Raw genomic sequence first — 16,420 nt, 5'->3', positions numbered from 1 at the left:
TTGGTGGTCTCCTGCCCGTCTGGTCCACTGCAGCTTTCTGAATCCCAGCGAAACCGTTACATCTGAGAAGTATGCTCAGCGAATCGATGAGATGCACCAAAAACTTCAGTGCCTGCAGCCGGCATTGGTCAACAGAAAGGGCCCAGTTCTCCGCAGCAACACCCAACCGTATGTCGCACAACCAACACTTCGAAAGTTGAATGAATTGAGCTACAAAGTTTTGCCTCATCTGCCATATTCACCTGACCTTTTTGCCAGTTGACTACCATTTCTTTAAGCATGTCAACAACTTTTTGCAGGGAAAATGCTTCCACACCAGCAGGAGTCAGAAAATGCTTTCCAAGAGTCCATCGAATCCCACAGCACGGATTTTTACAGTATGGGAATAAATACACTTATCTCTCATGGGCAAAAATGTGTTGATTGTAGTAGTTCCTGTTTTGATTAATAAAGATGTGTTCGAGCCTAGTTATAATGATTTAAAATTCACAGTTCAAAGCCGCAATTACGTTTGCACCAACCGAATAGGTTTGCGTCAGTGATCTTAAATGTGAGAGGGTGATTGATGTGATGATTTTTTTCAAGGGATCTTCTGGAGATACTGCAAACCGTTTTCCAGTGCCTTCTTTGCCAAATGGTAACTCCAAACCAGGGAAGCCTCACGTGAAGTTTGACAAGTAAGACCTTGGGTGCAGCTCCCTTCGTCTCGGCCCCTCCTCCCCCTCCTGCCTCCCCTCACACCGCCCGACCCCCTGTCCTTTCCCGCCTCTAGTCTTTTCCCTCCAGTCCAGTACCTGTAGCTTCCTGTGACCCACTCCTGGTCTTTTTCTTCTCTTTCAGACAACAAGCCGATTTTCACCTGAAGGAAGCCAAAAGGTTGAAGGACAAAGCAGAATTAGTGGTCCGTCTTGGCTCTTTCTCCCTTGGGTGGAATGTTTTCTGATAAAATCCTTGCCGTCTCATTCTGCCGTATTCCACACCGCTAACCGTGGAGGGGGCTGGTGGGGGAAGGCAGGGCAGCGCGGGCCATAAGAGCATCAGCAGGGTCAGAATCAGGGAGGGGTGAGGGGAACTCGAGGAGTAACACCAGTGTGGCTTCATGGGTTCCGTTTGATCGTGGGCAGATAGTACCAGCACGCGTTTCGTGTCTACATGAGTGAAAGCTGATCTGCCTGACGGTGTTTTATGTAATACACACAAGTGCTTCCTTGTCCCACTGAATCCGTTCTTTGGATGTGAAACACAACTCTTGCTTTTTGCAAGCTGGTCAGTTTGTGTTCACCCCAAAACATTTCAAAAAGTAAGGGAGCCTGTTTGCATTCCAAAATTATTTTAAAGCCCCAGAGAGACTAACAGTGAACAGTGGACCAACGCCATCAGAGGAAATTTGACGGTGAGGCTGCCGATGGCTCTCTTGGTAAACAAGCAGGGAACTCTCTTTCCCTGGTGGCTGTTGGACCTTCTGGAAGGGGGCAGTTTTTGTTAGTTGCATACATAATTAAATATGCTTTTAATTCTCCGCTGCAGTATAGTCAGATAAGGCTTGCCCTTTGTCATAGTTAAACATCTAAGACTCTGGGGTTTTATTTACTTGGTGTATTCCCCACACCCAAACCCCTACGGAGACCATATGTTGAACTTTGTACCACAACAGCGTCCTTTGCTTTGATTCTGCCACATGCAGACATAGCCACGAACTCCGGCAGTCCACGGGGATTGAATGGGATCCATCCGTGGTGGCCTCAGAATCCACACCCAGCCCGCTCAGTGTTCTGCACCCCCCGTCTGTGGACTGGCATCTGTTCTCAGGCTTGGGAGGGCTGGGCCAAGTCCCTTTTATCAGGTCCCTGTTCATCAGGGTAGAGTCCTTCCCACGCCGGCTGCTATAAGAGGGTTGCAGGCAAAGTTAGGCGCTATCTGCGCAGTGACTGTACCGGGATGACCTTAGTCAGATTGAGATGCCTCAAGCGGCACCAGACAACAGCGTGTCCCAGCCTCTTCCTTTCCCTTCTCCGAGGCTGTTGTGAGAACTGTATGAGTCTTTGGGTTTTTGAAATAGAGTAAATATTAGGGAGTCTGTCTGCCACTCATCAACAGCTTATCTTGACATTGGGCACTTTGAGCACTAGAGTCCCTCATTATTCAAACAAGATTACTACTCCAGCGAACTTTTTTGTGTGTCGTATTTCATCTGTACATATGCACATCTTCTTTCTCCCTTCCTATGGCTATTGCATCCGTTTTAATAAACAATATTAACTCATTCTACCCTCAAAATATGCTGGTTTGGATGGAAACCTGAATGACCAGCCTCTCTGTTATGTTTTCCTTTAATCACACAATGTCTTAAACATGTCCATCATTCACACCAAATAGTTAAGTGCATAACTGAGTAGAGAGGAGTGTATTTCATCTCTCTTCTTCTTTTACTTATTGTTGGGTAAGGAAATTAGAACTCTGCAGCCCACTCCAGTATTCTTGCCTGGAAAATCCCGGGGATGGAAGAGCCTGGCGGGCTACAGTCCGTGGGGTTGTAAAGAGTCTGACACGACTGAGCACGTGAACACAGCACGTATCACCTTTAACAGTGTCCCAGGAGCCCCATAGAGTTATCACAGGAATATTATCATTAGGAACCTCACAGAATTCTCAAAGAAGTGGGAATGGGCAAGTTGCCTTAGTATAGTTATTTTTGTTTCTACCCTGAGGCCAATATAAATTTTGAAAATTCCATGAAAGAGGTGGTATTGGATAAGTAAATTGGAAGAGTTAAATTCCCACCAGTGAAGCAAACCAGTAAGGCCCTTTACGATTGATTATTTGGGGCATGCTGATTGGATTTTTATTCTTTCTGTCACTGATTTTCTGAGCCTGGGTTCTCTAGAAGAAATGTCTTAAAATCAAGTTATTTTTTAAAATGAAAGGTAGCAGCCATCTTTCTTTGCCAGACCATGTTTCTTTGCCGATTCGTCACCATCTCCTTACACTCCACTTGCGTCTTTATGGTTTTCAGTCTTTTGAATATACCAAATTAGAGGCGTTAGCAGAAACGCCTTGCACATGTCATGTTGACCAGTTGCTCTTACATCATGTGCTGCATACGCGCGTGGAGAGGAAAGTGGAGGCTCTCGCCCGTCTCTTGAGCTGGCTGAATTCCACCAAGTGAGAAGAGTGTTAAGTGACAAAATGTGTATTCAGGCTTAAGTGACCGCCAGTATCTGGTTGCTTTCATACATCTGCATTCCCGTTGAGGGACTCTGAAACGTTATCCCTGTTGACCCAGAGGACTGCCTTGAGCCCTTAACCCAGGCTTCCCAAGAGAGGATCTGTTGGGCTGTAAAATACATCAAAAGATTATTATTCGACATGATACCTGAGATGCTTGTAAACCATAACATTTTTTTTACTTGTTAAGAGAGAAAGTTCAGCACATACAAAGAAACCATGAATGCATTATTCTAGATGTATAGCGTAACCCATTTTTCAGGAAAATCATATAGTGGGCAGCTGCACACGAGTAACGAAGGGACCGTGTACTTGGTGCCTTAGCTTGAGTATGTACTTCAGTACGTTTTGAGAAGTGAATCTTATTACAAGATTGTCTTCTCTTTCCTACTGAAATTTTTCTGGAAGAAAGTTCTCAGTAGGTCAGAGCGGATGGGCTTTGGATATCATGGTTGAGTTGGTCTGTCCCCGACTTCTCTCCAGCCGTAGTTCAGCTCAGACGGTGGGGGCCGGTTTCTGTAGAGAATATGTGTGAGAAGCTGAGTAAAAGTCCGTGTTAGGCTTGACAAGGGCTGTGCTCTTCGCCCACAGACGGACAAGGTAGGGAAGGCCTTTAAATACCTGGAGGCTGCCTTGTCCTTCATTGAGTGCGGCGTCGCCCTGGAGTCGGAGAGCCCCGCGTCCAAGTCGGCGTACTCCATCTACTCGGAGACCGTGGACCTCATTAAGTGAGTGCCCGCCCGTGTCTTCCTCTTAGCACTTCCTGTCGTCACCTTTATGGCTTGAATCCATGTGAACTTCGGTGTGAGGACAGCTTAACAAGGGGGAGTCTTTCAGAAGTCGCTGATGCAGGAAGTTGGTTGGTTTTTGTTTCTGGTCGTGAACTGAAATTGTGTTCCAGATCAAGTGCTAGACCAGAATACCTCGGTCCGGCCAAGTGAACGGTGAAATGCCAGTCCCTTTAGGGAGGGGGTCGGTTTTTTCCAGCTTGACTTTCTTAGATGCCCTCTCGTTTCCGCTGCAGCTCTCTCTCCTTTATCACCTGCGTTTCAGCAGGGGACTCGGTAAGAGCACAGGTCTGCTTGGTTTCAAGCAGGTGGGCAGGTGAGAGGGCAGACATGTCCTCGCCTCGTCTTCAGAATGGCGTGACTTGTTGCGCTGAAGCCTCGTTTGTCTTCTGGGCTGCTGTCTCGTGGCCACATCTTTAGGAAAAATCAATATGAAACTAAGACAGACATCATAAGGTGTCTTTGTGCCTGGAGTTTTCTGACTGCCTGTTTGACTTGATGGACATGTCTGTTTTCCTACAGGTTCATACTGTCATTAAAATCCTTCTCAGATGCCACAACGCCAACACAGGAGAAGATATTTGCTGTTCTATGGTGTGTATTTTTCCCTTTGTCTAAAGAGTATTACATTTGCTTTTGCATCTCTCGATGTTACCAAGAGAGTTTGATAGCTTGTTTTCTTAAAATGAAAATACTATTGAAAGGGGAATCAGTACCAGAAAGTGGGAGGATGTGTGTCAAGGGGTTAATCTCACTGGTGATTGATTATTATGAGATGTCATCTACTGCCATTTTACTGACAACTCAGATTCTTTGGTCTTGTGACTTAAACTATATCCTTGTGTATCTGTGTTTGACCATTAGAATGCAGGCAGATTCTTTACCATCTGAGCCCCAAAGGAAGCCCATTCATTGGAAAAGAACCAATTCATTGGAAAAGCCTGACGCTGGGAAAGATTGAGGGCAGGAGGAGAAGGGGGCAGCAGAGGAGGATGTGGTTGGATGGCATCACCAACTCAATGGACATGAGTTTGAGCAAACTCTGGGAGATAGTGAAGGATAGGGAAGCCTGGCGTGCTGCAGTTCATGGGGTCGCAAAGAGATGGACATACACAGCTTACTGATTGAACAACAACAAACATCGGTGCTGTTTCACCTGTGTTTACTTCTGATGCTAGTACAGGGAGGTTCTTGATGTTCTTCCTCTTGTTAATTGAGGAAAACCCAGTGGTGGAAAAGGTTTGGTGGCTCGCTCTCTGTAGTGGCGATAGGCATGTCTCCAAGGCAGTGCTTCATTTCCACTTATGTTTATGTTCACAGCATGCGTTGCCAGTCCATTTTGAACATGGCAATGTTTCGTTGTAAAAAAGATATGGCGATAAAGTATTCCCGCACACTTAACGAACACTTCTTCAAGACTTCTTCCAAGGTTGCCCAGGCACCTTCTCCATGCATCGCAAGGTAATGGCCAGCCTGACTGAAATAACTCCCAGTGTTAAATGCCCTCTTTATGTGACTCTTGTGTGCCTTCAGCATGTCAAAAATTATATACTCCATGTGCGGTCTTGCTCCTTCAACTGAAATCACCAGCACATCTCTACCTTTTTGAGGAGTCGTTAGAAATCACGATATTTGCTGGTTGGGCAACATAAAGAGATAATTGTAAAAGAATACAAGGTCCATATTTCAGACCTCTGAGGATGTTTAGATATGCCCAGTGATGCAACAGGCAAAGCCAGCGGAACCAGAGACAAAGTCCTTTATCCTTCTAGACCTGACCTTCAGGGGTCCCTGACCTTCAGGATCTAACGCCTGATGATCTGAGGTGGAGCTGATGTAATAGTAATAGAAATAAAATGCACAATAAACAATGTGCTTGAATCATCCTGAAACCATCCCGCCCGCACGCACTCCCCCACGAAGTCCGTGGAAAAATTGTCTTCCTCAAAACTGGTCCCTGGTGCCGAAAAGGCTGGGGACTGCTGTTCTGTACAGCATGCCGTCTGGGCATTTCACTAAACGAGAAGTGTGCAGAACCAGTTGCCTGCCACCTTTTCAGGATCTGCAGCGGATACAAAGAAAGAAAACAATTCAGGCTAAATTCCTCCCCCCACTTTGCGAACTGCTCGTCTATCCCGTGAACTGTCGAAAAGCAGAGTCCTTGTGCAGGTGTTTCTGAGATGAAGATATAGAATTTCCTGCCCTTTAGTTTCTTGTCTAGTATTTTTTTTTTTTTTTTTTTTTTAATTTGGTCATCCTCCTTGAAAAGCTCCCAGTTCTGATGGGTTTTGCTATTTTAAGAGCATCACCTAGAAGCCTGCCCCATTTCCAGCAGGTTGAAAAGAGGAGATTCCCACGTGGCTTCTCTTAAAAAAAGACAGTCCTGATTGAGAACGAATTTCTTTACCTCTGAAAATGGCTCCCCCCTCTGAGGTATTCTTCTCAAATAATAGGTTGTCAGTCACTTTGTTTTTTGAAGTTTTTATTTTCTATTGGAGTGCAGCCGATTAACAGTGTTGTGGTAGTTTCGGGTGGACAGCAAAGGGATTCAGCCATACATACACACGTGTCCATTCTCCCCCAGACCCCCTCGCATCCAGGCTGCCACACAGCATTGGGCGGAGCTCCCTGTGCCGCTCAGCAGGCCCTTGGTCGTCCGTTTCCAATAGAGCAGAGTGTACATCCATCCCGAGCTCCCTAACTCTCCCTTCCCGCCCTCCGTCCCCCAGCCGCCGTAGGTTTGTTCTCTGAGTCTGAGTCTCTGTTTTGTCCCTAGGTTTATTTGTATCGTTTCTTTTTAGACTCCACACATAAGGGATATCCTATGCTGTTTCTTGCTCTGTATCAGTCACGTGATTTAGATCACTCCTTCCCCAGGCATCTGTGAGCCCCTTCCTTGTACCAGACCTTGTTGTAGGTGCAGGAAAGCCTCAGTAAACAAAGCAGACAGGAATTGCTGCCCTGGGGGGGCTCCTACTCTAGTCCTTCAAAGCATGCATTCTGCCCGGGACACTTAGGACCCCCGAGGACCCACAGAGCCCGAGGGTGGCTGTTGCCACGCCGCCAGGGCACAGCCGCTGGCCCGTCTTTCCGTTCCTGTGCCTCAGTCCTCAGGCCTGAGTGACTGCACTTGCTCTCCCGTTTGATCCATGTCAGTGTGCACTTGCGGGTGTGGTGGACGGTCCCGAGGAAAGCAGAGGGCGTGCTGTGAGTCCCTCCTCGGGGACTGTCCCCTGTTCAGCCAGTCACACGTTCCGCAGCTGTTTACCCAGAGCACCCGCTGTGCTAAGTGCTGGACATGCAGAGACCAGTCAGACACGGTCCCTGTCTTCATGGTGCTCGTGAGGCAGGAGAAGGAATAGAAGAGTAAGAGGAGACGTGACAAATGCAAGGAGACAAGGCCAGGCGACAGGAAGGAAGCTGCGATGTGTCCCCAGGGTCTGGGAGAGCGCCAGGTGCAGAGTCGGAGCTCAGGGATGTTTCTTGAGTGGACGAAAGAAGGAATATATCAGAGATGAGGCCCATCTTCTCAGGGGAAGTGTTGTCTTCCCAGGAGAAGCTGCAGTAGAGGGTGGGGAGAGAAGAGATTCCAGGCCATGGGCGTAGCAGATGCAGAGGGCCCAGGAATACCCGGAATACGGATCCGCCCACCCAGTTCTGTGTCCAGGGAAGGCCACCTTCCCCAGTTCCTTCTTCCGTTTGGAGGGTCCTATGCCACTGTGTTTTAGGAAATACATTTCCAGCACCCCGAAGGGGAAGGGCACCTCTGACCTCATAGAAGTGACTGGCATCTTGGCAGGTACACAGAGACCGGGTGACTGGGATTGCGGTTCCAGAAGCAGGAGTTCAGGTGATTAACCAGTCCTCTTTCCTCCCGCTTCCCAGAAGCACAGGCACACCGTCCCCCCTCTCTCCGATCCCTTCTCCGGCCAGCTCCATAGGGTCCCAGTCAAGCGCTGGCAGCGTGGGGAGTGGGGCACTGCCCGCCACCATCAGCACCCCAGTCACCATCCAGAACATGACATCCTCCTACGTCAGCATCACTTCCCACGTCCTTACCGCCTTTGACCTGTGGGAACAGGCTGAGGTCCTTACCAGGAAGAACAAAGGTAAGTGGTTCTGTGGTGGTGGTTACCGGGCCATGGGGATTGGGCGGGGGATAACATTGCGTGTTCCCTTCGGTGTTTTGGCCTTTTTGTTGTTGTTTTAAATTATAGGTGATTTACAATGTTGTATTAATTTCTACTGTAGAGCAAAGTGATCCAGTTACCCATATATATATTCTTTTATTCTTTCCCATTATGGCTTATCGCAGCTTGCTGAACATAGTTCCCTATGCTCTAGAGTAGGACCTGGTTGTGTATCCATTCTGTGCGATACGTAATGGTTTGTGTCTGCTGCTGCTGCTGCTAAGTCACTTCAGTCGTGTCCAACTCTGTGCGACCCCATAGACGGCAGCCCACCCGGCTCCGCTATCCCTGGGATTCTCCAGCAAGAGCACTGGAGCAGGCTGCCGTTTCTGTCTCCATGCATGTGTGCATGGTTTGCGTCTGCTGACTCCAAACCCCGACTCCACCCTCCCTCCCCTCCCCTCCCCCTTGGCGACCGTAAGCCTGCTCTCTGTGCCTGTGAGTCTGGTTCTGTCTCATAGGTGAGTTCATCTGGCATATTTTAGATTCCATGTCAAGTGATGGCATGTGGTGTTTGTCTTTCTCTGGCTGACTTACTCACTCAGTGTGATAATCTCTAGGTGCACCCATGTTGCTGGATGGCATTATTTCATTCTTTTTTATGGCTGCATAGTGGTCCATTGTAAATATATACCACATCTTTATCCACTCATCTGTGGGGGGACATTTAGTTTCTTTCCATATTTTGGCTCTTGTGAATGTCTAGGTGCATATATCTTTTTTTTAAGAAAAATATTTATTTTTAACTGATTGATGATTGCTTTACAGTATTGGTTTGATTTCTGTCGTGCATCATCATGAACTGACCATCTGGGTGCATATATCTTTTTGAGTTAGAGTTTTGTCCAGATATATGCTCAAGGGTGTGGAGTTGCTAGATCATATGGAAATTCTGTTTTTAGTTTTTTGAGGAACCTCCATACCGTTTGCCACAGTGACTGCCCCAACACAGTCCCACCATCTGTTCAGTGTTTTGAAGAAGAGGAAGTTGTAGCTATTTACTCTTCTCATATTTTCTCCATTCTGTCACAGTTCTTCCTTGAGATGGATTTCTGTGACTTGATCTTGGCAAAATTAAATTAGAAGTGGCTTCTGCACCACGCCCCTTTGGAAGTTTTGGTATCACTGGTGGTGGTTTAGTTGCTAAATCATGTCCGACCCTTGCAACCCCATGGACTAGGGTCTCTGCCTGGCTGTTCTGTCCATGGGATTTTTCCAGGCAAGAATACTAGAATGGGTTGCCCTTTCCTTCTCCAGGGGATCTTCCTGACTTGGGAATTGAACCCAGGGGCTTCTGTACTGCAGGCAGATTCTTTACCAGCTGAGCTACGAGGGAAGCATTTGGTGTCATTATTTCCCCCTGACCTGAAGTGCTAGCAAAAGGGCAAATCGAGTGCAGAAGGAAAGGCATCAGCTCTCGGCAGGAACAGCGCGTGTGACGCGGGAAGTGGCGTCACCTGCAATACTGAGTTTATTGTTTGTTTCCAGTGTATGTTAGGAAAGATGGTTAGCAATGATATAGGAAACTACAGCTTAGTGAACAGTCTTGACTCTTGTTTAAGAAGAAGGCCCTTGGAGAAATCCAAGGTTTAGGAGATGATCGATCATCCTATCAGAGGAACTGTTTGGTGGCTGTGACCATTAAGTAAAAGCATATCTGTAAATGCCAGATGAAAGCCTGGACTTACTCTTGCCTGGCTGTAGAGAAGCAGTCAGCCAGCTGGCTGTGGCCATTGAATTTCCTCACAGCCTCTTGAAACTTCATTTTCTTTCTTAGCAAACTAATGAGGCTTTTTTTTTTTTTTTTAAACATGTTGGATATTTTCGTTTGTTTTCATTCATGCATCCACTGATCCCAAAAGTATGGTGTGCCAGGCATTATAGAGTCAGTGCTGCAACAAACGTAGTTCCTACTGCAGAGATGTGGAGAATTAGCAAACCATTCCAGTAGATTGTGATTTAAAAATTTTTTTTTGCTGTGCTAGAGGAAGTACAGAGTACTGTGGGGATCACGTTTCTGGAACCCTGACTTCTTTGACTTTGTATGTTTTTATTTTTGCCTGTGCGAGTGTGTTTACGTGGTTTTGGGTTTGCTTTGTTCGCAGAATTCTTTGCTCAGCTCAGCACAAGTGTGTGCGCGCTGGCCCTCAACAGCAGTTTGATGGATCTGGTGCATTATACAAGACAGGGTTTCCAGCGGCTAAAGCAAGTAACCAAGACACCTTAACGGAGGCCCAGGTGGATTCGATGCCTTGGGCACTATTTTGCACATTGGAAGCCTCAAAACAGTCCAGACATTTGTCTCCTTAGAACACCAAGCTCAAGAGAAGCACCACGAGACGGCCAGGACGTTTGCTCACTGAAACTCGAGGACTATGGAATCGTTGGTTGGACAGGATGGTTTTGCAGAAGCAGAGAGGAAGGAGGCTGGCCTGAGAGATGCTCTTGCCTTTCCTAACTAAAGGATGGAAGTGCAATGTAGCCTGAGTGGGCGTATTCTTGGTCTAGAAACATTTCCATATTTTTTTTAACCAGCAGGATGCGAATGAAATGAGGAGAAGCAGTTTCAACTCTGAAATCAAATTCACAGCATCTCAGTAGCCACATTAGTTCATTCCCAGAAGGAAATTTTTTTTTTTTAAACGAGTGAGTTGTGGTATAGGGTTTTGTGGGTAATTTGTTTTTTTAAGTTGTGGGGGGAGTATTTGTTTAATAAATTCTAATGGTCATCTATAAAACATGAGTTGTGGAGGACTCCGCTATACCTCCTTTCTGCCAGTGAACAGTGGCTCTGATGATACCAGGTATTGTCCTAATATACAAAGTCGGAAGCACCCCCCGTTGCCTGGACACTGCGGGTGCAGCCCGGCTCCGAGTTGTCCGCTCCTGTGCTGGAAGGCGGCCCTGAGGGAGCTACAGCATCTGCATCTCTGCCCGCATCTCCGCCTCCATCGCCCCCCGCATCTCCACGTGCCGCGTGCTGCGGAGGGCCTGGTGCCGCCGTTCCCACCCCCTGCTCCAGCGAAAGGCAGTCACATTGACTGTATTCTGCATTTTCTCCTTTGGGGAAGAAGGGAACCAGCACTTACCCGTGACCAGAGGGTTGAAATGCTTCTTAATTTTTGTGAAGTAGAGCTGGACTTTGAGGTGCTGCTCTGTGGCCTAGTTATGTGGACACTTACGTTGTCTAACCGACTCAGAGTTTTGTCAGCGAACAAAGAAAAAGGAAATCTACTTCTTAGAAAGGCTATATTTTTCTGCTACGAATTACTTTATATTTATAGCAAAACTAGACTTTGAGAGCCCTTGATTGTCTTTGTCTAGGCGAAATTAACTCCCTGAGAGGCTGTGGAGATTTGGGGTAGTTAATTAGACTTTAAAAAAAATAATAATAATAAAGTCACCGCATGCCTTCACTCCAGAGTGCACACTGTCAACTGGATTTGATTAGATTGAAGAGGATCTGTGGCCTTCCTGCAAGTTGTTTTTGTCAGATTCTATACATTAAGCCACGTTTATTTTGAATGACCTAAAAGTGGGGGAAAAAAAGAACAACAAAAATAAGAAACCCCAGAAATTCCCACATATCCATAAGCACAGATTTTTTTTCATTGAAACTTTGAGGGTTGTTATTGGAAGCATTATTATGAATGTAGTATTTTTAGAAGCTAATTCTTTTTATCCCTTTTAGAAGTAGAATTTGCACATGTATTACAATTGAGGAGTGTTACCGCTACAATTGGTTTTTCTTCCTTCCTTCATCCCATTCCACTCCCCTGCGTGTTGTTTCCTCGCAAGCGTGTTGGACCTTGTCATATTTATTTATTAGTGAAGAAAGGCGTGCCATCTTTATTTATAATGAAGAGGTCTGAAGTCCATACGATGAATGTAAGAACTTTCTTGGTCATTTGATAACTATGTAAAAGGGATGTACAGAGGACGGGAGTGATGCTTATTTTTCGCAATATAAATTGTTTGTGTGAAGCTGTTCCTTCCATGTCGTTTATTATCCAGCCTGTTCTTCGGTTATGGCCAGCTTAGGTTAGAGCGAGAGAATTATAGCAGCAGTAATAACTGATGCATGATCCTGATGGACCCACGTCATCTATTGCTGCTGTAAGGCAGAGCCATTGTCCTTTTTGAACTACTCATTTAAAAAGCAGCCTGTTACATGAACAGTAATTGCCTGGAAGGTCGTGTGCTTGCGTCACTGAGTGTCCATCTCTTCTGTGTAGGAGACGAGACACCAGAATCAGGCTTCTATGGTTACTAAACACCTTCTTTCCCGTCTTACTCCCTTGGTCATTCCCAGCCCCTTCACCTCATCACTCCCCAGGACAAGCCACCTGTCAGTATAGAAGGGTGTGTTCCTAAAGACAGGCTCTGCTCTATGCAGACCACTCTGAGTGTGTGTCTCATCAGGAGCCGAGTGCCCCTGAACTGAAGACATTTCCAATCAATTTCCCAGCCATTTCTAGAAGAGGCGATTGCTTTTTCAGCAGCCTTATTCTGTGTGTGTCTTTTCCACCCTGACCTTTATATGAAGATTTTATTTGTCCCTTGCAGAGATCAGTTTGTACTATTTTGATCATGGAGTATTTCTGATTCTTAACTGCAACATGCATTGTACCCAGAAGAATTCTTAATGGCAACTTTTAAAATAGAGTATGTAAAAGGGTAATGGCTGATAAATCCTTAATGTTCATAATGTCTTTTCACTGTTACAGTTGTATATAGAAACCTAAAGGATTTTTAAGTCATATGCACTTTTTCAATGCATGCTTAATTTCCCAAAGGCAAAATTTGTACTGCAGTAGATAATTGAAGGGACTAGATTATAAAATTAAGCCTTTGAATATGTGAAGTTCTCATAACAACCATAATAGTACACACTTCACAGTGAGGCAAATGCAAAACATCTTGCGTGGAAAATGGAGTGTAAAAATTTTGCCTTTGGCACTACAGTTTCGTGTGTGTATGTGTGTGTGTGTGTGTGTGTGGCTGTCAGTCTTTACTAGGAAATGGAAGAACACTGTTTTACTTATAAAACGTTCAATGTTTCTGTCCTTCCTGGAGATAATTAAAATGTGAATCACTGAATTTAAGGTTTTAGCCAGACTGAGGGCCCTGATAAACAATGAAAGACATTTCCCTGAAATTTACCAAATTACACTGGGTTAAGAATGTGAAAACGTTGGCCATGTGCCATCTATGGTAGACGATGGGAGGGTCCACCTGGCATGGTATCAGGCGTAGAGCTACTGCAGGATGACTTATCTGATGCTGCGATTTAACCTCAATACTGAATGGAAAAAGCATCTTTAACAAAAGGACCTTTATTTTACAGTCTGTTTTGACCAAAATGTTTAGCTATTTCCCCAAGACACACTGGACCACATTTATCTTCCTCATTCTGTGTCCTTTAATTCCAAATCTTGGGATGTTTAGAAGCTAAGAAACTACCCTTCTGGCTAAAAACTTGCCTTAATTGGTACCTCAAATATTAATTTCAGTAGGATGAAGACCTTACTATTTTGTGATCCCTGTTCAATAATTTTTAGAAGCAAAAAAAAAAAAACCATTGTGCCCTCCAAAATGAATAGAACTCTTTATCGCTAATATATGAAAGGAAATGTGTGTGTGGACGTGCATACAGAGAGTAAGAGCCTGGCTGAATTGGATATATTTATTGTGCCTTTGTTGACCGAACCGAATTTTGGGAAAATGCTATATTCATTTTGCCATAGCTTTAAGAGACATCAGGTGGCACTTGTACCTTTTTCTCTTCTGTTCTCATAAAGTTGGAGGTGTATTTGTGCATCTTTTATGTAAATGAATCAAATTAGGCTCTGATTCCTTACCTCCCACCAGAGTCTACTTTTTGCTCAAGGATTTATTTTCCCAGACACTACACAAAATCTGTGAAAAACATTGTCGCTCCATCTATTACACTCTTTACTGCCGATCAGCAGTATTTAAATGTTGCTGGAATATTTGGCTGCCTTTCAGAAACACAAGCATAGATATGTTCATTGTGGTGGGGGCGGGCGTCAGGGCGAGAGCGGTACTTGGTCCCTTTTTCTCTTTCTCTGGTGAGTTGCCTCTTTTGTTTTTGGTTCTACTTAGAATTTGTGGATTTTTTCCCCCCTATAGTTTTCTTTTGTCATTTTGTTGGTGGGAGGAGGTGGAGTGGGAGAGTGGTATAGGGGATTTTCCAGCAAACGTGACAAGTGGTATTTTTACCATATGAACTTCAACTACTCAATCCCCTGTGTCAGTCACCGAAAATCTGGGAATGAATTGTGACCACTGGCCATGTTCATTAGTTCTTATTTATGAGGAGTTGACAAGCACCGTCTACCACGTCTCTTAGGGTGGCTGTAAATTTCCCACTGTCCCAGGGAAAGACATTATATTCTGTTCCGTGGTGTGCTGGATAGCAACAGGTACTGTGATGGGTTGAGAAGTTGCCTGTATTTCTCTGCCCAAGAGGACAGGCAGGAAACTTAGAGCCCCCTGGAGCCAAGATATTATTACTCTGTCGGCCTGAAAGGACAAGGGAGTAAGACCACTGAGGGTGGCCACGCTGTGCTGGTCAGACCAGGCAGTGGCTGACCTAAGCAAGGTAACTTGCTTTGCTCAAAAGTAGATGTTGAAGCGATGCTTAATACAGGCAGTATTACCTTCTGTTAATTAACTTTTGTTTAATGACAGAAGGCAGGATCCGCCTTTTGTTCAGGCCATTGACATGTATTGTTAAGACGGCACACCCCCTCCTCAGATATCAAGTGTACACTGTTCGTGTTGGTGTGTGTGTGTATACACGTGTGTCCCAAATTGTGTGTGTGTTTCTTCTGAATGTGATCATGTTTTGGATGATACCTGAGCAGGGTTGCCTTTTTTTTTTTAATTTATTACCATTATATATTATATTATATATTTTTTGCTTTCTTGTAACTTTAGAGGAAAGTCAAATCTTGGTATTATTAAAATTGTGTAAAAAAGAATAAATCGTCCAGTCGATCAATGAAGATCGCTGGTCTATCTCTAAAATAATATGAACTTTTCTTTAATTATTGTGTAATAAGGTGCCAGCTATCTAGTCCACACAGTGATTCTGTACGTAGATAGGGAAGCAGTGACATGCCCCGTGGGAAGTTGTGCAACACAGAGAAAAGGAGGACTCTGTGTGTTTTATCTACTTCAGCAATGGAACTGCGACCTGGGGCTTTTGTGAATAAAATTTAGCTGCCTTGTATAGTCCTTTGAAAGAGACATACGTGATCTGTGAGAATTATAGTTTTGTTTTGTTTTTTTTTTTTAGAAGAAAAATTTGCAAAAGATCTTTCCAAAGATAATGTGCCACAGATCTTTTGTTTGTTGTTCTCTGTAATGAGGATTCATTGCTGTTTAAAAAAACGTGTAATTGACTTGTTCGTCTTCAGATTCTTTACTTTTCATTAGAGGATCGAGCTGTAAAAAAAAAAAAATTAATAAAAATTTAGAGAAATCATTGGCGTGGAATGCATACTTTCACTTTGCCTGTAATTGTAAAGGAATTCCTAAACTTGCTGTAGGTAGTTGCCACTCACAGCCCAGGAGAGTCTCATGTGGAGTAACTTGCCCATACGCACAGATCTCCTTCACAAACGAGCCTGAGAGCACCGGAGTCAGGTTGCTTATCCTAACATCAGTTGCCAGGTGCAAGTGACCAGATTGGCCTGTGTAGTTTGCAGGGTGTGGGTGGACCTATTTGTAGAATGTTGATATTGGAAAGACTCTTAAGGCGATCTGGTGTCCCTTCCCTTTGCCACTCCAAAAGGAATACTACTCTACATGCTGAAATATGACTGCTAATTCAGCTCCTGGCTCTCTGGTCTGCTGTGTGACCACGGGCAAGTTAGTTAACCTGTCTGGGCTTTTCTCATCAACGTGAACCGATTTGGTATCTACTTAGTAAGGTAGGAGCACATTAGATGGTGTACTGAGTGCTTAGTCTAGTGCTTCTGCCTTAAACACTCAGACTGGTGGCTTTTTTAAATGTCCTCCTTCCCTTCTCTGTACCACAGTATTCCCACAGGTGACCTTTCAGTCTGTGACTGAACACCGATAAAGACCTTACTACCCACCTCTCCTACTTTGATATTTTGTTCTTCCTTATGTTAGGCTGACCTCTACTTTTATCAGTCCTCGTGAAAAAAACAGGGACCTACCTAC

At 45.0% G+C, this 16,420-nt stretch overlaps 1 protein-coding gene across 17 annotated transcripts in view; it reads left to right on the top strand.

Annotated features, from left to right (window-relative positions):
• The window catches only part of AFF1 (ALF transcription elongation factor 1), a 197,278-nt gene extending 181,562 nt beyond the window's left edge, over nucleotides 1-15,716 (top strand). For all 17 annotated transcript variants that reach the window (XM_086404864.1, XM_086404868.1, XM_086404871.1 and 14 more), the window contains 7 exons: nucleotides 586-677; nucleotides 841-901; nucleotides 3,817-3,953; nucleotides 4,536-4,607; nucleotides 5,334-5,474; nucleotides 7,899-8,122; nucleotides 10,309-15,716. In XM_086404864.1, coding sequence (XP_086260990.1) covers nucleotides 586-677; nucleotides 841-901; nucleotides 3,817-3,953; nucleotides 4,536-4,607; nucleotides 5,334-5,474; nucleotides 7,899-8,122; nucleotides 10,309-10,430 — 849 coding nt within the window. In that variant the 3' untranslated portion in view covers nucleotides 10,431-15,716. The remainder of the gene's footprint in view (nucleotides 1-585; nucleotides 678-840; nucleotides 902-3,816; nucleotides 3,954-4,535; nucleotides 4,608-5,333; nucleotides 5,475-7,898; nucleotides 8,123-10,308) is intronic.
• The last annotated feature ends 704 nt before the right edge of the window (nucleotides 15,717-16,420 follow it).

The sequence above is a fragment of the Bos grunniens genome, chromosome 6, assembly GCF_055505025.1.
Source record: "Bos grunniens cultivar Pamir isolate PY7600 chromosome 6, Bosgru_T2T1.0, whole genome shotgun sequence".
NCBI lineage: Eukaryota > Metazoa > Chordata > Mammalia > Artiodactyla > Bovidae > Bos > Bos grunniens.
This window is presented reverse-complemented; position numbering and strand designations above follow the sequence as displayed.